The following is a 22515-nucleotide window of genomic DNA, read 5'->3' as shown; positions in this document are numbered from 1 at the left end:
ACAGGTAGGAGGTTCAGTGTCTAGCTAAAAGATGCTTGGACAAGGAGCAGGGCTGTAGATGGACATGCTGGTCACTGCAGAGATCTGACCTTATGGTCATGGAACAGCTGTAGTTTTCCACCTGCTGCTGAATGGAGTCGCCAAATCCCTCCTCGTGTCCATCACTAATCACTGACTCATCTCTCGTCTGTTTGCTCCTTTTAGGCCACAGAGAACGAACCAGGTGACATGGACCTGAGTGGCCTGCCAGAGACAGCCGTCGACTCCGAAGAGGACGACGATGAGGAGGACATCGAGCGAGCGTCGGACCCCCTCATGAGCCGGGACATCGTGCGGGACTGCCTGGAGAAGGACCCGATGGACAGGACCGACGATGACATAGGTGAGCACCCGATTAAGGATTTTATTGCCTTCTATTGTATATGTAGTAAGTTAAAACTCAAACTGAATAAGCTACAGTGTTTGTGTCTCAGTGCAGTTTATGAATCCCACTATTGTAAACAAAAACGTGGCAATGCAGGGTTTATTTTAAATAAGTTCTGCCTATTCTTGTGCACGCCTCAGAGTGTTGTATTCACATATCTTTTGAGAATGGTGTGAAAGATATCAGTAAAAAAAAAAAAAAAAAACACAAGCAGCATTGTTCTCGGCTGGGACGGCACTTCTTGTCCCAATTTTAGATTAATTTGCTGCTCTATAAAAACCACTCCCTCCTTTCTTATTTAAATCGGTCACAGAAAATTTACATTTGTCTGAAGTCTGCACAGCTCTCATTTACGATGTCGGCTTTCGAGTAATTCTCGAATCCACATCAGGCTTGCGGTATCATATCCCTTAAAGCGATGACTCAACTCCAATGATAGTGATAGGCATGTTTAAAAAAAATAAGTATGCACACTCAAAGCTTAGCTACAGATGTAGACTTGGGCAGGATGATGCATTGGATGCAGAGAGAGTACGAACAAGTGCCAACCCCCTCCCCCTCTTTCACTGATCTCCCTGCTGCACACCCCTCCCTCTGCCAGCAGGCTTTTCTAGGTCACTCCGGCACATCCTCTCGCCTCACCTCTCCCAGCACATTAAACTTTCAGTGCTTCTGCAGCTTCACACACGATGCTGTTGCCATGCCAAGCCCAGGTCAGCCAGTGCACCAGATTGCTGCTGGCCACCTTGAAGGGGAGAGCTGGATGGTAGATGGGGGACAGAGGGGTATCTTCCCTCTTTCGCTATAAGTGTGTGGTGCTGCAGAACGTCCTGAATCTTGTATTAAATATAGCATTTTCCCTTGGTGACACACCCGGTGAAATGTAGCCAAACTGAAGCATTTGTTCACCCAGATTATGAAACTTTTACCATCTGCAGATAATACTTGACAACAGTTTTAATTCAATATGTCTGCATTTTAATGTACACTGAGAATTTTGCAAACCTGAACAGAGATATGTGTTTTTAACTTATTTGGTTGGGATATTAGGATACACTGTCATCATAGTTGTCATTTTTTGGTTGTTTTCCTGTTACTGAAGTTATTTATTGCTGGTAATTGATCAGTTTTTCATTATGTGTCTGTTTTGTAACCTTTTAGTTTTTTGTTATGCTTTAAACTGAGCCAGGATGTTCATGTTGAAGAAACAGTAATGTAGAGACAAAAATGTGTATCTGGTGCTCAACACATTCAGACAAATACATTTAAATGTTAAAAGCGGTAGATTAGAGATATTATCAGAAACACTACTCTGTATAACCTACAGATTTGGGTATGGACAGCTTTCACTCAACTACTTTATGCTAAAGAAGTCAGATGTTCACAGTAGAATTTGTGGAGTTCTCGGGGAATTATTTCTTAAAATTCAAATGCTTTGCTTTTTTAATATACATTTTTTTCGTGCTTTGAGAAGAAATATGGTAATTCTACACAGATATTAGCATAGAGATATGTGAAGAAAGTAGTGTCTTGGCGATGTACATGAATAATGGCTTTAAACTTTAAACTCAGTCTGATTTCAGCTGTGGTTTAACATCTCCAGTATCTCCTTTAACTCACACAGAGGTCACTGAGTGAATTGTCAGCGATTATTCTTGGCTTGCCCTAAAGTTTATATCAATAGAATTGATATTTGGCTTTGCCTTCTTCCCACATTGATTCCTCTGTAGGCGATATATTCATTGTGTCGATGATCCATTTTGATGCTCAGCCTCCAGCTCATGCCTTTTTGGCCAGATTGAGGGCAACGCAGGCTTGCCAAGAGCGCTGCCTGCCCTCTGTAATGTCAAGACTCTGTTTGCCGTTTTCTTAAACTCCTCCACTGTGTCTCTCCTTTGTCCCTCTCGCAGAGCAATTACTGGAGTTCATGCATCAACTGCCAGCATTTGCCAACATGACCATGTCAGTGAGGAGGGAACTCTGCGCTGTCATGGTTTTCGCTGTGGTCGAACGCGCCGGCACCATCGTTCTCAACGATGGAGAGGAGGTGTGTGTTGGTGCATATTCATGCTCACATAAGCCCTGTCCTGTTTCTGTCTCTTGCCTTAACTTGTATTTATATATATGTGTGTGTCTCAGAGAAGTGAACCTTAGTCTCACCTCTTCACACCAATGAATCTTTCTTCTTCCATTCGATGTTTTTTCTGCTCTATTAACCCTGAATGGCGGACGTCTCTTATCACTGGGTCTTCCTAGGATCCCTGAGGCAGCCGAGTACGGCCTCACTTACTTTTTCTCTTTCTGGTGAAGACACGACATGAAGTTCCAATGAAGACAATTTGGTTATTTTTTGCTATAATGCACCCAAACAATAGATAGCAGAAGTTGCCTTTAAGGCCTGGCCCCATTAGTTAATGTCCGGTCATATAGGTTCACTGGGCATATTGTTGCTGTCGGGGTAAAAGATAGGAACCTTCAAAATGTCAGCTTTTCAGGAATTCTTGAAAGCATCCACTTTTTTTTCTTTTTTTTTTTTTTTACATAATCCTTCAAAAGGATAAAAGTTTTTTTTAATGTCAAACAGTCTTGTATGACTTGTGATAATGCTTTGAGTGTTTTGAAACTTCTTAAAGTCGTGTTTTGCTGGGCAGCTCTAACAGCTTCTTGCTATTGCTGTATCCCTCTGAGGAAAGTCAGAAACCATCTGTTAGTGCAGCAGTCGCCTTGTAGTTACTGCATATGGTTGTTTTTGATAAATAACTTTGACTCATTAAGGGACACCAGCTGTTGGGAATATTACTAGACTGAACTTAGTCTGATCTACAAAGTTATCACTGTTGTAGCATTTCCTTTTTTCTGTCTCTTTTTTCCAATTTTTTGCGTGTTTGTTTGTGTTCTCTTTATTTCTGAAACATTAAACTATTGTGCTCTTGTGTCGTGACTCCAGCTGGACTCGTGGTCAGTGATCCTGAACGGTTCGGTAGAGGTGACGTACCCTGACAGCCGGACAGAGATCCTGTGCATGGGGAACAGTTTTGGGGTGTCACCAACCATGGAGAAGGAATACATGAAAGGTGTCATGAAGACGAAGGTGGACGACTGCCAGGTAGATTCCTCATTTTAAATATTCCTGCACAGGGTTTAGGTCCATTTAATCTGCATTTCAGTGTGGAAAGCATGGCCTTAGCTCTGCCATCTTGTTATTAAATCCCACTGTGACCCACTTGTGCTGAAAGTGTTTGCAAGCACGACACCAAAAGTTGCTTTGGGCAATAGCATCCCGTTAAATGTGAGATATTATGAAAGAGAATAGGCCAGCACATGCAAAGAGCAAGATTGCATTATTTGCATCATGTGTTTGGGAGTAAAGTGCTCAGCAGTGAAAGTAAAGGCACCAAAATGTTTTTTAGTCTTCTCATCATCAGCAGTCTGAGTGGTTGGGAGGAGAAAATATTTGCAGCCAATTAGTTAAATCCTCCTTTTTTGTAATTTATCAGTGCAAATAGAAGTTTAATTGCTATGCAGGATCTCTTTCTTGATAGTTCTTATCTGTCATGTGAATTCAATTTTTGACTTTCACACACTGCTGTACATTAAAGTTATTCAGCAGCACAAATAGTGTTACGCATGTATAATAAATATATGCTTTCCAGTTTACATTTAGCATTTAAAATAACAGACATCGAAGCAAAGTGAGTTCTAATTAAAAACAACCCTGACATTACAAATTAATTTAATATTCATGTTAAGACCCTACATTGCTATTTATTGTGTAATTTTACCTTTGATTTACAATTTTACACTTGAAGCCCAACATTAAATTGGCTTAAATCTGTTCCTAATGCATGTTTCCCTCTTGTTTTTTTTTCAGTTTGTGTGTATAGCCCAGCAGGACTACTGCTGCATCCTCAACCAGGTAGAGAAGAACATGCAGAAGGTTGAAGAAGAAGGAGAGATTGTTATGGTGAAGGAACACCGTGAACTGGACCGCACCGGCACCAGGAAAGGACACATCGTCATCAAGGTGAGAATCAACACTCAGTGGATTTACATTTCATTACATCCAAAGCTCATAGGTTTCGCTTAACAGGTAACCAGATAATTTTTTGTAGTTGTTTAAGCTACCATACTCGGGCTAGTCATCTTTTGAAACACTAACGCCATGATCTTAAATGTCAGGGCACAGCGGAGCGTCTCACCATGCACCTAGTGGAGGAGCACTCAGTGGTGGACCCAACCTACATCGAGGACTTCCTGTTGACCTACAGGACCTTCCTCTCCAGCCCCATGGTTGTGGGCAAGAAGCTGCTGGAGTGGTTCCACGACCCCAGTCTCAGGGACAAGGTATGAGCAGTCAGACTGTTACATATCTGTACGCTACCCTTAAAGCAGGCAAACTAAATAAACTCGCACACAGAGTTAGTGTTACCTTCACAATCCCCCTTGGTTTGCAGAATTCAAACTTAAAATGTGCTTTAGGCAGGGTGCATTTAGGTGCATAAAAGACAAACTTTGATCTTAAACATTAATTTGCTGAAGAAAGAGTTTGAAAGTAAGTCAGACAGAGCATCTAATTATATAAAATGGAGACAACATCCTGCAGTTAGACACAACTGAAAGATCAAATAAGCTGATAGCTGCTTTAAAACATAAACTTCACACCTTTAAGATTTAGTGTGTGTAAACCTGTACCCAAACGTAGAGATGCAGGGACATTTCCCATGAGATATTAGCTCGGGATATGAAGTGCAGTGTATCACCTGGCTGCAGTCAGTCAAGCAGTAAGCCGTCTGACCTGTGTTGCTCGTGTGATTTCTCCAGGTTACACGGGTAGTCTTGCTGTGGGTAAACAATCACTTCAATGACTTTGAGGGCGACCCTGCCATGACTCACTTTTTGGAAGAGTTTGAAAACAATCTGGAGAAAGAAGTAAGTGTGACATCCAAACAGAGATTTAAGATATGCAAAAAAAAAAAATGTCAGATTAGTAGATTTTATTCTTCATATCTGTTTTGTTTTTCCTAGAAAATGTGTGGGCACCTCAGACTGTTAAACATAGCATGTGCTGCTAAAGCCAAGCCACGGCTGGTGACCCTAACCAAGCCGTCCAGGGACTCTCCACTGGCATTCAGCCTTCTCGGGGGTCAGGAGAAAGGTTTCCGTATCTTCATTGATGCCGTGGAGGCAGGGAGCAAGGCGGCAGAAGTCGGCCTTAAGCGTGGTGATCAGGTAAGAGCATCCTCCTCACCGTTTTTGCTGTAGTTACATATCTGTCATATGTCAACACAACTGTTTGGTGTCTTGCTCAAAGATATTTCTTCAATCTTCCATAAATTTTAAACGTAATTTATCCTGGTTATGCCGTTCCGTTAAGGAATTTATTTAGCCTTCAAGCAGTCTAAAAAACATTTGATTTTCTGTAGACTGCAACTCTGCGGAGAAATCCCTCCAGTCACACAGATGAACACCAGAATTGATCGCTTTTTTCCTGTTCAAGTTCTTTTTTTTGTTGCAAAATTGGTTTTACATTTTGCTCTAACTAGCATTAAAATGGTTCCTTTGAAAAGCCTTAAACTGAACTTGCCAGTAGCTGTGGGGCACCCTGTGTTGACTTTCTCCTCACAATTAGACTTCTCAACCATTTTCACACTCTGCAGTCCTCGGGGGCTTTAAGTAAAGTTCTTTAATCCTTGAAACCATCTTGAGAGTGTCTGGATGTGAGTTAAGCCCTCTTGACTCCAAACATCCCTTGCAGCTGTTTCCCCCAAAAGGAAGCAGGGAAGCTGACATCCTTGGAAGCTTTCACTCTCTCACACCCTTCACACCTTTCTCTTTTTTTTTTTTTTAACTGCTCACTTAGTTTGTCATCAGGCCATTAGCTGAAGTTTGTCAGAGGTGAACTCCTGGCAACATTTCACTTCTCACTACTGATCCCAAACCAGACATTTGGTTGTGTATGTCAGCATTTACTGGCCTCACAGCAGCAAAGGATGGCCTGCATGTACATTGTGGTTAAAGGTGACTTCCTCTTCCACTGGAAAGGAAACGGCAGCTTAGTGACAAGATTGTGCTTAAATGCAAATATCCGGCTCCTCCGCAACTGTCAAGCTGTAAAGATAAAGACAAGGCAATTTGAAATTTCACATAGGCCACGCTAATGTCACAATCTGGTGTTGGACTAAATGTCATGATGTATAAAAATCTCAATACTGGGAGTTTGTTGCCATTTTATTTAAATATATAGAACATTTTTTCTCAGTTTCAAGGTTTACCATTTATCTGCACACATATAGTCTCTCATAACCTGCAGTTTGACTTGACAGGATGACCAGGGAAGTCATTGAGTACTTCCAATAGCGCAGTTTACTGGCAAGGTTTGCTTGCTCACTAGCATATAGATCCTTAACCCTTTGAACCCTCGAATCCATCAGTGGGTTAGAAGGGCGTGTTATCTTAAAAAATAATAATAATAATAACAAAGTGACATTATTTAGCAGAGCTGGAAAGTGAAAAAAAAACACAGAATCACTAAATGAGAACTTTTCCTACAGTCCTGGAACAAATCGTGTGTGACGTGCGGTTCCTTCAGGAAACACAATCAAATCTGAGCTTAAAAATTGATATTTCAACAAAATAAATTTTAAAAAATAATAACCGTTTGCACCAGATACTGTAAAACAACAAAATAATTCTGGGTTCCTTGGTACCACTGAAACACTCAAGTTAAAAAAATTCAGAGATGTGCAGGACTTTATACTACAATGAAAAATAGGTCCACGGTGAGTGAAATGTGACAGAAACATAATATCTGCATGCATAATGATGCATCAGCTGCCTATTTAGACCACAATGGAAAAAAATGCCCCTCTCAAAACAAGGAAAAAAACTTATTTCAAGGAACTTTTACCTTGAAATAAGTGAAAAAAATCTGCCAGTGAAAAATGGCTTGGTAAGATTTCTTGAAATATGGTATTTAGAATATTGAGATCTTAAAATTAGCTGGGAAAATTTATTTTAAGCTATATTTTACTAGGATTTTCAAGCTTAGGTGTCTTAAAATATGCCAGAAATGTTTAAAAAAAAAAAAAAAAAAGTTTTTCACTCAAAAATAGATTTTTGCTTTCATGTAACCTCCTAATTTGAGATGTATTAAAATTATTTTGAGTTTTCTTGTAAAATACAGCTCAAAGCAAGATCATTTCAGGATTGTTTGACTTAACAAGATACTTAAGATGCATTGTCTTACACAAGTCCCTCCAGCTTGCTGAACTGTCACTTGTTAAGTGAATTTATCTTAAATCAAGTGGGATGAGACACTTGGACTAAAAATAAAACAAATAGACTTGGTAAGATTTTGAGTTTTTGCAGTGAAGATAGTATTTCTTATGAAGAGAAGATGGCTATGAGAGAAGGTCCAGGCATGGTCTTATGCTTGGTCGCATATCAGTGTATCATTAACATAGCTGACTGATTCTTTCTGCAGATCTTGGAGGTCAATGGGCAGAACTTTGAGAATGTCCAGCTCAGCAAAGCCAACGAGATCCTGAAGAACAACACTCACTTGTCCATAACTGTGAAGACAAACCTTTTAGGTAAGTCTTCAGGTACTTTTACAGTGTTTTAATTTATGCAAACAACATGCATGGCTCATTCTTGTACCTAATTATTCCCGTTTAGTGTTTAAAGAGCTGCTAACAAGGCCGGAACAAGACCATGACTTGGATGGCGAGGAGGAGCACGACAGAAAGAACGGGGCACCTCACCTTCCGAAGATTGGGGACATCAAGAAGGCCAGCCGCTACTCTATCCCCGACCTGGCGGTGGACGTGGAGCAGGTGATGGGCCTGGAGAAAGTCAGCAAGAAAGCCAAGACCAACACGGTGGGAGGACGTAACAAGCTGAAGAAGATCTTCGACAAGACGCTCACCAGCATCCTGCCCCCTAAACCTTACAAGTAAATAAGACACGACTTTTTCAGTGGCAAATAAATCAGCAACAGTCAAGGCTTAATTATAAAAGCTGCACAAGTTAGCTTTCAGTGTTGACAGTTGTAGGTGCCATTAAAATTTAATACACATTACATTTTAATATTCTATTATCTTGCACACAGCTTTTTATTTACAAAACTAGCACATCTGAGATTATTTTATATCAAAAGGAAACAAAAGAAGTAAAAGTGATTTATTTAATCCTGTGCTTTGTGCAGAAAGGGTGTTTGTGTCTTCACTTGGAAATTCTGCAGGAACACCTAGAAATAAGGGATAAAAATAGTGATTTTCTATCGGTAGTCCCTAACGAAATTAGATGTTTCCTTCAGTTTGTTATCCTAATGACTGAGGGCCAGGTTTCTGTCGACCAACCCAATTATGAGCCCATAATAACACCAGCCAGCCAGTACTGTGGAATATTTTATGTGGAGTTTATTGTATGGATTGCACAGCTTCCAGCTCATGCCAACACAAACATCGCCCCCTGCCTGTTGTTTACAGGACTGCGATCTCACCCCCCTTCTTCCTCTTGTTTCCATAGTGACGTTTGCGTGGGCCAATCGCAGGATGACAGCATAGTGGGGATGAAGCAGTCGAAACAGATCCCACCAGCTCTGCCAGTCAGTGGAAATCTCTCGTCGTCGAACCCGGACCTTCTGCAGTCTCATCACCGCATCCTCGACTTCAACAACCAGCCTGGTGGGTATTTAACATCTGTGTGGACATAAAGTGAGACTGAGAAGTTTGTGGCAGCAGTACTTTTTCAGCATATATGGCATCAATTTTAGGGTAATGGAATGAAGTAAACATGTGAGATCAAGGTATTTTGTTATACTGATGCTTCAGCACTGTATATCTGACATGACAACGAAGAAGTTTGGATTCTCTCTACAAGATAACATTGTGAGGTCTTGGCCTTACTGTGTAGAAGTGCCCTGAGATGACTTATGTTGTGAATTGGCACTGTATAAAGACATTTAATTGAGCTACAATGGCCAAATACCCTTTCTGGCATCTATATCTCATATTATCACTGGTTCCAGAGACATAAAGTAGCTTCCTAAATAGACACAGTCATTGATAGCTGACAAATTGCTTTTGATACCTTTACTATCCAATTAAAAAGAGATATAGAAACACAGTCTCTGTATTTCATTAACTCCTGTACAAAATATGTTGTTTGTGTCCCTCCAGTCCCGGTCATACTGAGTGAGTATCATCTCCTCGTGATCCTGCTTCTCCAAGAACAGTCATTTCTTTGTCAGAGCTGTCAGCCCCTGTATCAGACTTACAGACATTCATCAGCTGTAGGGGGCAGATGTAACATAAACTCAATTAATCTGCATCCACGCTTGTGAAAGCTAATCAAGTAAAGCTAACAGCATTGCACTGACCGCTGACCTTTTAATTTTCTGTAGGCACATGTGTGCTCTCACTGAGATTTATGTGATCTGTTGGGATGTGTTTCTGATCAAACTAATGATTGATGGGAAATGAGGCTTTAGGGTGATGTTGCAAAGATGCTGGTGTCTTTTCTACTTGAAGGGGTGCTGGGAAATGTTGAATGGCTATTGCTCAACGTTGAAAAGCAGCATATAAAATCACTGTTTCTTGTTTTTTCTTTGATTATGAGATTCAAAATACATACACTACTGTTGAAAACATTGGGGTCACTTAGAAATGTCCTAATTTTTGAAAGAAAAGCAGTATTTTCAGTGAAGATAACATTAAATTAATCAGAAATACAGTCTAGACATTGTTAATGTGGTAAATGACTATTCTAGCTGGAAACAGCTGATTTTTAATGGAATATCTCCATAGAGGTACAGAGGAACATTTCCAGCAACCATCACTCCTGTGTTCTAATGCTACATTGTGTTAGCTAATGGTGTTGAAAGGCTCATTGATGATTAGAAAACGCTTGTGCAGTTATGTTAGCACATGAATAAAAGTGTGAGTTTTCATGGAAAACATGAAATTGCCTGGGTGACCTCAAACTTTTGAACTGTAGTGTACGTTTAATATAAAAAGCGAAACCACATTACCACTTATTGCTCTCTACAGATATGTCGGACCAGGTGCTACGAGTCTTCAAGGCAGACCAGCAGTCTCGGTACATCATGATCGGGAAGGACACGACGGCGAAGGAGGTGGTGGCCCAGGCTATCAGGGAGTTTGCCCTGACGGCTGCACCAGAGGCTTATTCGCTGTGTGAGGTGTCCGTCACACCAGAGGGCGTCATCAAACAGAGGCGGTTACCAGATCAGCTTTCTAAACTTGCTGACAGGATTCAGCTGAGCGGCAGGTAATGACATTTCTGTGTCTCCTTTTGTTTTTCTTCTTCCTTACACGGATATTGATGTTCTAGCATAATTTTTGTTGCTATTTTAGCCAGGCGCTTCATACAACGTATCCTAAACTTAAGAGACCACCCTGGCTAAATACAGAGCAAATAATAATAAATTAAGTTGGATTTATTAACTGCAGTTGGTACGTTAGTCATATTGTCATACGTTGATGGCTTAAAATTTCGAATTTTCAAACCTGCACTGAGAAATGTGATGTAATTTGATCCGAAATCATGTAAAAAGTATCACTAAATCTTACAATAGAGAAACTGCAATCAAAATACTTAATTTTCACTGATTGATTTAATTACTTAAACCCTGCTCCACCCTTAGATACTACCTAAAGAGCAACATGGAGACAGAGACGTTATGTTCGGACGAGGACGCCCAGGACCTCCTTCGAGAAGGCCAGATCTCTTTGTTACAGCTCAGCACCGTGGAGGTGGCCACGCAGCTCTCCATGCGTGCTTTCGAACTTTTCTGTGCCATCGAGCCCACCGAATACATCGACGACCTGTTCAAGTTGCGATCCAAGGCCGGCTCCGCCAGCCTCAAGCGCTTTGAGGAGGCCATCAACCACGAGACCTTCTGGGTGGCCACGGAGGTGACGCGGGAGCCCAACCAGCTCAAACGCATGAAGACCGTCAAGCACTTCATCAAGATCGCCCTGCACTGCCGGGAGTGCAAGAACTTCAACTCCATGTTCGCCATCATCAGGTGAGACGGGGAACAATGAATGTGTGTTGAATTTGACTGCCATACTTTACCTCTGTCGTACTTTAGTTTACTTGCACTTTGTAATACCTGTGGTTCTCTGTGCAGTGGTCTGAACCTGGCTCCAGTCTCCAGACTGAGAGGAACATGGGAGAAGTTACCGAGCAAGTACGAGAAGCTGTTCGGGGACCTGCAGGACCTTTTCGACCCCTCCAGAAATATGGCCAAGTACAGGAATGTTCTCAACAATCAGAACCTCCAGCCACCAATCATCCCCCTGTTCCCTGTCATCAAGAAGGACCTCACCTTCCTACATGAAGGTAGATGTCTTGACAGATACTATATGGTAGAAATTTGTAAGCCTAACGAAAGTATTCAGCAACTGAAATGAATTTGTTGGTGGTTGGACACAGACAATGTTTTTCACTGTATATACAACATGGCTGTAAAAAAATCCTTCATTTTAATTCCGTAAACATTGGTATTCACCCTACATAATTTTTTTTTTTTTTTTTTTTTTTTAATTCACTCTTTAGAGGCTGAAAGTATAGTTACAGCTACACCACTGAGCTAGGACTATTTTGGTTTAGGATGCCCTACTTTCCTTTTATATGATCATGTGTAGCTACTCGCATATTTATGTGACAGTACAAACAAAATAGTAATATTTCAAACCATCAAAATGTTTTTTTTTTTTGTCACAAAAACTTAAAAAACAATATAAAATGTAGTTTTAGCTACAGTTAGGGTGTCGTATTTCAACAGTTCGCTTTAGCTGTAACAGTTTTGTCGCTGTCAGGTTGTTGTTTTCTTAGAAATTACAAATTACATGCCACAATTTTTCTTCAGTATGTAGAAAACCATGTCGAGATAATCAGTATGCAGCTGATGAGCTAGTGATAATCTTTTTTTCCTTTGTATTTTCCAGGCAATGACTCCAAAGTGGACGGCCTGGTGAACTTTGAGAAGCTGAGGATGATTGCCAAAGAAATTCGCCATGTTGGTCGCATGGCGTCCGTCAACATGGACCCGGCGCTCATGTTCCGAACCAGGTTAGGATGCCTTCGGGAACAAATGCACATTTCACATTAATAACGATCCTTCACCCTCCTTGTAGGACCAGTCAGCACTCCACTGACTAACCAGCTCTGTGGGGTTAGCAGGTTCACGTAGATTCAGTAACATTTCCGCATCACGCTTTTTTTCAAGCAGCTGCTCCCTTTGGCAACTGTTTGCTCTAGCAACTGTTTGCCTATACACATTGTTGGCATAAGATGTGCTCAGTGCTTCTGTGACAGTGTGTCTTTGTCTAATGATGTCTCCTCTTAGTGGAGTACTTGATTTCCTTTCTGCTGACTTTCACGTGGGTCTTTGGTGAAATTGCTTCTCTTTGGTGATCTTGGTGTTCTTTCCTGTCCTAAGCTTTGTCTCTTCTCTCTCTCTCTCTTGATCGACTCATCCACCCTTTGTCCCCCCATGCTTCTCTGTTCTTGGCACACACCCTCTAGGAAGAAGAAATGGAGAAGTTTAGGGTAAGTGTGGTGACCCTACAACCTTTGCCCTCCCCGCACCATGACCTTTCTTTCTGCCAATTTGCGTGCTTCTTTCTTCTTTCTGAAACCTTTTTTCCATTAACCGGTTTGAGTTGAATCCTCCCACTAACACTGCCTGACACTAACCTCAGGGTAATCAATAAAACAAAGGTCACCTGTGCTAACATGAGGCTAGAATGCACTAAAAGGAAAACATTGTTGTGCGTGTAATATGATTTAGAGAATTAATGTCTGAATCCAGCCTTACATTAGCAAATGTGACCTTTTGTGACATGTTTGACAACAAAATGCATGCAGTTTCAGTTTCAGAGTTGTACCTGTCTTTGAGTTTCAAATGCATATCAAACGTCCAAACAACCAGAGATTTTGGATATAAAGTATCATGCTTTACATTCTTGTGGTCAAATGGGTTATCATTACGCATACCGAACATTTAATGGAAAACACACGGAAGCCCGTGACAGTAACTCCAAACAGAAGAAGAAACGTTTTCACTTCTGTACCTGCAATTAAGACGTAGCATCTTGTAATTACAAGATCCATGTAATAAGATGCTAATCTCTAAAATATGGGCTGCTTAGTTGTAATTACAAGATACTGAAGCTGTAATTACTTGAAAATATTTTTGTGGAATATGATATCTTTCTTTTCACTGACAAGAACAAGTGTGACTTCCCACTGAGTAACACTGAGGGTGATTGTCAAGGTTGGCTGAGACCATGAGCAAAGAAAAAAAGATTTTACTACTACGAGCTCTGACTCAAGCCACAGAAATGTAAACTATGACTGTGCTACACTAGTTCCTGTTTCTACTCCCCTGTTGTTCGACTACAGCCACCGTCCCTCAGCCCCCCTCTGCTGTCTGGAATGTCTGGAATGTTTTGGAGTGAGAGAAATATCTAAAGCTGCTCTCTGCATGTCTGACTTTGAGTACCATGCTCCATATATAGCCCCTTAGTCTTAAATACTCAGTTTTACTAAAATATTGGTGCATTTACACACACATTGTATTGAAGCAACACATTAATGAGTCTTCCTCTACCCTCTTCTACTTGTGTGCGTCTGTCTTTGTTTTTCCTCTTCCTCTGTTCATGTGCATGCGTGTGCACCCAGGTCTCTAAGTCAGGGTAGTGCCAACGCGGCGGTGCTTGACGTCACCCAGACAGGTGGGCACAAGAAGCGGGTGCGACGCAGCTCCTTCCTGAACGCCAAAAAGCTTTACGAGGACGCCCAGATGGCCAGGAAGGTCAAACAGTACCTGTCCAACCTCAGCCTGGAGACGAATGAGGAGAGTCTGCAGACGTTCTCGCTGCAGTGCGAACCCTCCATCAGCACATGTGAGTTTCTAACAGCCATATGCATCAAGAAGATATACTCATTTATGTATTAATTTTAATAGGAAATAAGAATTTGATGCAGAAGATGAACCCATTATGTCATGTATCCCGCTGCAGAGGCGTCCTTTTGCGAATCATTTGGAAAATTAGGCACTGAGGTCTTTATGTTGTTTATGAGCATATTCCTCCAGAGACACGCACACATTCCCAGGATTCACAGCCCAGAGGCAGATGCTTAAGGACTCACTGGCAGGGAACAAAAATGACTGAGCTGTCAGGCCCGTTTCCCATTGTTAATGCCAAACCTCATTGGCTGTTACAGCACTGGGGAGTGGGGGTCGAAGGAGCCTGTATAGCGAACAGGCTTATAGTTGTGATCACTACAGCAGCCCGGATAATTGTTTTCTTGAACTCCACAGTAAATTCCTGCCTTCTCACAAGTCCTCAAGTCTTTCTCATTAAAGCCTAAAATGTGACTTATTATTAAAAATGCACTTTTTTCCCCCCACATTACTCAGTACCCAAGAATGCTAGTGGCAAACGACCAGACACTTCTCCGGTTGTACCCAGAGCTGCCAGTCAACAAAGGGGCCAGTTGGCCAAAGGAAACCAGGCCCTCCAGGTCCCCGCCGTGGCCCTCTACCCATCCCGAAAGAAAGTGCCAGTCAAGGATCTGCCACCTTTTGGTAAGAGTACGCAGTGTACTTTTAGGTAAACCTAATAATTTTTAATACATATCAGGTTTTTTGCATTTCAGAAAGGGATTTTCTTTTTGTCTCACTGTGAGATTTTTGTATTTAACCAGTGATTTAACGCTGCCCATATCCTAAAAATAGTGGTTCTAATTGTCCCTACACATACATATAAATATTATTCTTCTCTTAATAATGCTGTTAAGGTTTGCTAAAAGAGGAGCTTGTATAAATCTCCTGTTCCCTCGTCTTCCTGCATGCCACCATTGCCTTATTTTCCCTTCCTCATCCTGTTATTTGCAGACAATAGCAGAGCTACTTTTTTGTGACAGTGCTGCCACCTGCAGGCCGTCTGGCAACAAGCAAATTAAAAAAAAAAAAAACCCAGACAATGCAGTTTAGCATCCCAACACCCTGGGGGGAATGGCAGCTTTCCTCATGTTAATTCTGCTCATCTTCTTGCAAATGTCCACAGGCACCAGTTCCCCTCAGTCCCTGAAGAAGATCCTGTCTTTGTCAGAAGAGGCGAGCGAACGGCACCGGAGGCAGCCAGAGGACACCGTGTCCAACGCCTCCTCCCAGCTCTCCTCCCCTCCCACCTCCCCCCAGAGCTCGCCCAAGAAGGGTAAGCCAATAATCTTCCCCCCCTCCCTCTCTTCAACACTCCAGGCTGCTTCTCTGTCATGACTGGCCACAAATGCCACCTGCTGGCAGCCACATGCACTGCAGCTTTCATTTTAATATGTTGTGTGTTAAGATGCCAGTATTTTCCCTCGAAAATTAAACTTTCGTTTCAACCTTATTCCAAACTGAAGTCGGTTTTTGTTAATTTTGTTACCTAGGAAACATTGGCAGACTAAAGAATGCAGCAGGATGAAGTTAAAAATGTATTTACAAGAAGCTTACTATAAATTTTATGAACTACCATGAGTCAACAAATTCCTGTCACAGAAAAGGCAAGTCATGCTGAGGCCACCAAATTCCACACCTGCCTCGAGTGTGAAGAGTTTGCTTACAGGACTGAACTAGTACAGGTCTGGTGGTAGCTAGTCTGGAGTGTTTACACATGAATTCCTGCCTAAATGTATAGAATTTATGTACAAGTCTGGCTCTGGTTGTAGATGCTGTTGGAGGGGATCGTTTTCCTGTAGCTCACAGGACTATTTTAGAGTCTTTAGGTTGTAAATATTCTGACTTCACAGCAAGACCTCATGAGTTTTTCTGCAGTTCTGAACGTTGAACAAAAATTCAGCAGCACTTTTTGTTTGGAAGCTGCACACCTAAAGGGCCCTGTGGGTTGATGCTTCATCCTTTTTACTGTTATATCACCCAGTGGATTCTATTTCTGACATTTACAGCAGTTGGCACTAAAACCCACCTCCCCTGACTTCTGCTCTCTCCACATATCTGTCGTAAAGGCTTCTCTTCAAGTTTAATTTCAATTTTCTGAGGAGGTTATTGGATTTATTTATGCTGACAGTAGGTGCAAAGTATGACCACTACACTAGGAAAACTCTATAGCTCAGCAGTGGTAAAAGCCTTAATGACTGTTGCCTGTAACTAGAAAATATGTCCTTACACGTGTAAGCAGTCAGCACTGGTGATTTATCCATAGTTTCACAGACTTTACTGCACTATTCCCAATTCCTTCATGCTATCAAAACTTTTCCACACACTTCAGCATTGTGATTTAACCCAGAATGTCTTGGTAAACTGCTGTTTCCGTAACAATCCAATGCATCCATCCCTAGAGAGCTGGTCAGCTAACGTGGAGACGGCACTCTACAATGGTGTGATGCCTTGTTTAGAGCTGACAGAGTTGAGATATGTGAAGTAGAACTAGAACACAACTTCAAAAAATGTTTACCGGCACAAAGTAATTTTTCTGTTGTAGCTTAGGACACTCAGCATGTAGGGAACTGTGTAAAGGCTTTATCATCCATGGGACACACTTTAATGTAGGATTGTTTATTCTCTGAGATAACTGGAATGATTTTAAATCTAGTCAGCCAAGTTTACATCTTGCAAAAATAATAATATAATAACTTTATTTATATAGCACCCTTTAGAACAGTGTTTACAAAGTGCTTTGACAATCAAAACATGCAAACAGAGACAATCAAGCAAGACATAAGGAGACAAAGGCAGAACAGTCAAATAAGTGAAGAATTAACTAGATTAAGATGCACCTCAAAGAAAGGAACTAGGCAGTTTAAAGTTAGAAATTAAAAAATGAAAGAATTAAAGATGACATCACACCGAAGAATCAGGCAGCTAAAATTAAGCTAAAGTACAATAATAGTACAAAAACACATTTAGGACTGAGATTAACATGCTAAGTTAAACTAACTACACTCACAGTCCCAACAATAATTTTTCTCCCTCTCCTCTCTCCATCAGGTTACAACAGGATGGGAGACGCCTACTCAGACTCTGGTCACAGTGAGATCTCCTCTCGCTCTAGTCTGGTCAGTAACTCCTCCTTCGACATGGCCCAGGAGGAGAGGAGGCTCCGTCACTCAGGAGGTGTCGGAGAAGCTCACACTGGGGGACCACGGCTCGAACGAAGAGCCACCACCGACCCCGACCAGTACAGCCTGGGGTAGGAGCACTGAAAGCTCTATTAGAAACTCTGTTTTTTTTTTTCCTCAGAAGAGGTGACGTCACTTTCTTGTTTTTTCTCCCTTTTTTTAAATCACATCCTAGGTCATATTCATCAATGCAGGACTGTCGGGGTATTTACGCTGGCTGCCCCACAGTACTCTCTTCACCCAGTTCAGAGGAACTGACTCAGGATCAGGGCGATCGCGTTTCCCTCGATGCTGCAGACAGCGGCCGCGGCTCCTGGACTTCCTGCTCCTCCGGTTCTCACGACAACATCCAGACCATGCAGCAGGGACGGAGCTGGGAGACTCTGGCCTTCGGGGGAGGCGGCGGTGGAGGCGGGATTGGAGGGCTCCCTCCAGGAGGACCAGAGGTCTTATTAGGGGGTCCTGCTGCGCTGTGGGCAGCACAGGCCAGGGGGAGCTGGGCGTCTGCCAGCTCCTCCTCATCCTCAGCAGCGTACTGGGGGGAGGACTCTGAGGGAGACACCGGCACCATTAAGAGGAGAGGCGGAAAGGACGTCAACGCCGACCCAGAAACAAGTAGCATCACATCCACCGGATCAGAGGAGGCAAAGCAGCTCGGCCGACCGTCTCCATCACCCATCACTGCTGGGGGTAAAGGCCTCATTTGTGAGTGAACTCTGTTCACAGTCCTGTTCATTTATTAATGTTTGTTTTGACAGAATATGTGTGTACTGTTATTATACCGTGTGCTGCACAGTGGCTCTGTGGTTAGCATTGTCGCCTCACAGCTAGAAGATCCCCAGCTCTCGTCCCGGCCTGGGATCTTTCTGTGTGGAGTTTGTATGTTCTCCCTGTACATGCGTGGGTTTTCTTCGGCTTTATCCCCCAGTCCAAAAACATGCTGAGGTTAATTGGTGATTCTAAATTGTCCGTAGATGTGATTGTTTGTCTCTATATGTAGCACTGCTTTTGCCCTGAGTTGACTGGGATAGACTCCAGTCCTCCCCATGATAAGAGGGGATGGAGCCTGTCAACGAGGATAAGCAGTGTATAAATCATGGATGGATGTTATTATACCTGCTTAGAAATACAGACACCAGCAGAAAAAAAACTGCAAAAACTGAAGGATAAGAATGACTGGTTTTGTTTCTAGTGGGTGATGTGCTGGGCTATTTATTGTGACTTTGTGAAATGTCAACACATTTTTACACACATTGTGCTGACTAAACAGACACGTGTTAATTAGTAAGCATCAGAGCAGCCTTCATGCTAAAGGCCAGTCTTTATGCTGATTACAACTGTGGGCAGATATGAGGGTAGCATTGCTCTTCTCCTATAACTCTTGCATATTTACAAAAATCTCAGTTCTTTTAAAAATGCAGAAATTTGTGCTTCAAACAAGATATGTTTATCAAGCAGTGTAGGTTTAAGAAATTGACAATGTAATGACAACATTATACATGGAGTTTAAGCTGGAAATCTTTGTTGTTTGTTGTTCTACTTTCTATGTTAATTTTCATTTCCTGTCGTCCCTCCACTATGAATATCAAAATTCTCCAAGAGATTTATCTCCAGCCGTCAATAAGTGTCTTCTTTTGTGCCCCTTCAGCTCGTAAAGAGGGCCGTTACCGCGAGCCTCCCCCGACTCCCCCGGGCTACACTGCCCTGACCATCTCTGACCTTGCTGAAGGACAGCACCCAGCCTCGTCTGTTCCCACGTCCACGGCAACCCACTCAGGTCGCCGGCCACCGGACTACACCACGGCTCTGCAGCGCTCTCGCATGGTCACTCAGTCGCCCGACTCCCATCAGGCCCACCAGGGGGCCAAACAGCGGGCGGGCGGCCTCCACCGCACTCGCTCTCCAACCGAGGAGCAAGAGCCTGAGGAGGAAGAGGAGGGTGAGTCCTTGTCTTCCAAACTAGTCGCTCTGAGGAAGCCAGTGGCTCAGCATACACCTGAGACTCCCAGACCATGAGAGTGTGTGTACGGGGGTAAACAGGCAGGGCCCCTCTCCCCAAGGCAGGTAAAAACTCATTTATCAGGTCGCCCCCCTCCACTCCAGTGAACCTGCATGTGAACGGGAACACACAGCACTAGTAGGACCGGTCCCGCTCCAAATTACAAATGTCAGCTGAAATTATGTATGATCTGGGAATTGTTTATTTGGAGCGGGACCCTCACCTTTAACCCACAATGTGTCATCATGCATGAGTCATACCAGTTGGATTAGAAGCTCACTACTTCTCTGCCACCACACATTCTGCTCTTCTCTCTCACTCTCTCACGCACGGTGTCCGACAGCATCCATCAGCAGACACGGTGTCGTTAGGATCCTCTCACCCATGCAATCAATGCCTGAAAACATGCACCTCCATTCTCCTGCACCAGCACGCACTCCACTCGCCTGCACTCACTCTGGATGAATTTTGTGTCGTTTTAGCCATTTAGCACCGAACAGAAAGCCTGAAATGTGAATCGATGTGTGAATATTATGCAGTAAGTGAGGTTGTGCCACAGTCTGATCACGGTGATACATGAGCTTGTAAATTCCTGTTTGAAAATGTTCTCCTATCTAGCAGACAGCTGTTTGTTTCCACATTATTGACAGCTACTGTTCCAGAGCTAACCAAACTGCAATTTTTATCCGCTGCCCCGTGACAGATGTTATGTATGTCTGTGCAGAACGAGCACACGGCTCAGTAAAAAATATCTCCAGCTGTTTTTACAAGCACAAGTCTTGAGAGCATTTTTCTGCCTGCCAGGCTGCCATTGTTCTTTATTCATGTCATGGAAATAGGGCTGCAGCTATCAGTTATTTTAGTAATCAAATATTCTATCGATTGTTCTGGCGAGTAGTCAAGTAATCAGATTCTGCGCTTGGCGTTACAGCATCAAAAGCGGAAGTGAGCGTGCTGTGCAACAGAAACAACCGTCCTGGTGGAACACAGGCGGACCTCTGCGGCATATTGTACATATATAGTAAAGTACACTAGTATTGTACATATATAGTAAAGTACACTAGTATTGTACATATATAGTAAAGTACACTAGTATTGTACATATATAGTAAAGTACACTAGTATTGTACATATATAGTAAAGTACACTAGTATTGTACATATATAGTAAAGTACACTAGTATTGTACATATATAGTAAAGTACACTAGTATTGTACATATATAGTACAGGGGTATTCAACTAATACTCAAAACCATGTGAACCTACATGTATTTAGTTGGTGATGTAGAAGTTACATAAATATGTTTTTATGTTTGGTGCGTTTAAACTGCTGCTACTGCAGCTGATAGAACACAAATAAGAAAGCTGATCACTTTATTAGTATTTATTACACAAAATATTCAATCAGTAACTTTAGTTTCACTTTGATTTGGCCACAGATTAAAGTGGTTTCCTTCATTATGAGACAGTGTCAGACCTACATGCACTTCAATACAATGTCATGTTTGAATATATGAAGTTTAACAGCTTTATTGTGCAGCTGTCTGTTAGAAATAATCAGCTGCATTGATCTGTAAAATAAATAGATTATACACATTGAACAGTTTTCTACCAGCATTCCTGTCTTAGATAGTTTCCAGACGCAGCTTTTTACCGTCATAAATTTTATTTTCCTCATTGTTCTCCATTAAAACAACCTGTTGGCGATTGGTTCATTTTGTGCAGAAAACCAGTCAAACGATCATTAAACGCTGCTGTATGCGTGATGAGTTTGAAGCAGAAAGTCCGAGTTAACAAAGAAAGTTGAAAACCACCTTCATAGCTGTTAACTCTGACTGAGGTTTTAGTTTTTGTCGACTCACACAAAGAAAGTCTTCCTATGTCAAACTGTCTTCGTAGTTCAGCCTCTGATCTGCTAAATGCTGTAAACACTAGGAAAGCTGCGCTGGTTAAAATAGAAGCGTCCCATCAAATTGCGGTCCACCAGTTTGTGACCTGGGGTCTAGTATGTAGTGGATTAAACCAAGCCTCGGTTCAGAGAATTTTGCCTCGAGGAATTTCAGTCATCGAATTACTCGAATACCTCAAGGAATCATTTCAGCGCTACATGGAAAAACAAATTGCAGACTTCACACTTGATTGAAATAAGTAAATAATCACAGTGAAACAGAAACAGAGCAAACGTGGACTTAGTTAAGCTACTTCTTACATAGAAAAATATAGCTCGACGGCGACACATAAACCGCTTGCTTGGTCTCCTTTGTGGTGCAGGGAATCCCCAGACATCCAATTTATTGAAGGAAAAAAGTCAATTTCTGCTCTCTGCTTTGATTTATTGACAAGTTTCGATGCCAAGGACTTTTCTCAAGACACGTCAGTCATAAAGTGACATAGTGCTGCTTAAACGCAGAACACAGTTCCACTTGTAGTTTCATGATAGACCACAGATTCCCCCAAAACATTTTCAGTCCTCTTCACAAGTCAGCAGTTTCTATACATTTTAGAAAACGTAGCCCAAATCTACAGTCCCACACAAAATCTGAAAATAAAGCAGTTTTTGGGACTCCATGAGGAATCTGTGTTGTAGATTTGATCTTGTAATATGTATATATTGTTTATGCTGTGGTATAACATGAACTTCAGAGCGATATTCTGGGCTGTATTTATCCACTATGTGTCTTAATGTTTGATATGTTTTGAGAAAAGTCCTTGTACTGAAAGATTTAAGAAATCAATATGATAGGTGTGCAGGATTTTTAGTAACTTACTATTTCATTCCTAACATGAGCATAAAAACTAGTTGTTCTTATTTGTAACCGAGTAGGTAAAAGAGACTAGAGATGAAGGGATGGAGGAAAGAAGAAGTGAAAGTTTCCTCACTGTTAATCCACCAGACTTGGCTAGAATGTGACCTGGAGCAGGACAGTC

General features: G+C 42.0%; 1 protein-coding gene across 11 annotated transcripts in view; it reads left to right on the top strand.

The window, feature by feature from the left end:
- Positions 1-22515, top strand: part of rapgef2b (Rap guanine nucleotide exchange factor 2b) — a 118396-nt gene that overhangs the window by 92075 nt on the left and 3806 nt on the right. For 5 of the 11 annotated variants that reach the window (XM_023279858.3, XM_055016413.1, XM_023279850.3 and 2 more), the window contains 22 exons: positions 205-382; positions 2335-2471; positions 3372-3530; positions 4296-4448; positions 4604-4768; positions 5246-5353; positions 5450-5653; positions 7908-8016; positions 8102-8378; positions 8954-9111; positions 9607-9621; positions 10477-10717; positions 11094-11477; positions 11583-11794; positions 12403-12526; positions 12983-13006; positions 14141-14364; positions 14883-15050; positions 15532-15681; positions 17457-17658; positions 17763-18292; positions 19236-19651. In XM_023279858.3, coding sequence (XP_023135626.1) covers positions 205-382; positions 2335-2471; positions 3372-3530; positions 4296-4448; positions 4604-4768; positions 5246-5353; positions 5450-5653; positions 7908-8016; positions 8102-8378; positions 8954-9111; positions 9607-9621; positions 10477-10717; positions 11094-11477; positions 11583-11794; positions 12403-12526; positions 12983-13006; positions 14141-14364; positions 14883-15050; positions 15532-15681; positions 17457-17658; positions 17763-18292; positions 19236-19603 — 4290 coding nt within the window. In that variant the 3' untranslated portion in view covers positions 19604-19651. The remainder of the gene's footprint in view (positions 1-204; positions 383-2334; positions 2472-3371; positions 3531-4295; positions 4449-4603; positions 4769-5245; positions 5354-5449; positions 5654-7907; positions 8017-8101; positions 8379-8953; positions 9112-9606; positions 9622-10476; positions 10718-11093; positions 11478-11582; positions 11795-12402; positions 12527-12982; positions 13007-14140; positions 14365-14882; positions 15051-15531; positions 15682-17456; positions 17659-17762; positions 18293-19235; positions 19652-22515) is intronic. The other 6 variants (XM_023279855.3, XM_023279851.3, XM_023279863.3 and 3 more) reach the window with 4 other exon arrangements.

The sequence above is a fragment of the Amphiprion ocellaris genome, chromosome 13 (genome assembly GCF_022539595.1).
Source record: "Amphiprion ocellaris isolate individual 3 ecotype Okinawa chromosome 13, ASM2253959v1, whole genome shotgun sequence".
NCBI classification, from domain to species: domain Eukaryota; kingdom Metazoa; phylum Chordata; class Actinopteri; family Pomacentridae; genus Amphiprion; species Amphiprion ocellaris.
Note: the sequence above shows the minus strand (reverse complement) of the source record. Positions and strands in the feature narration are given on the sequence as shown.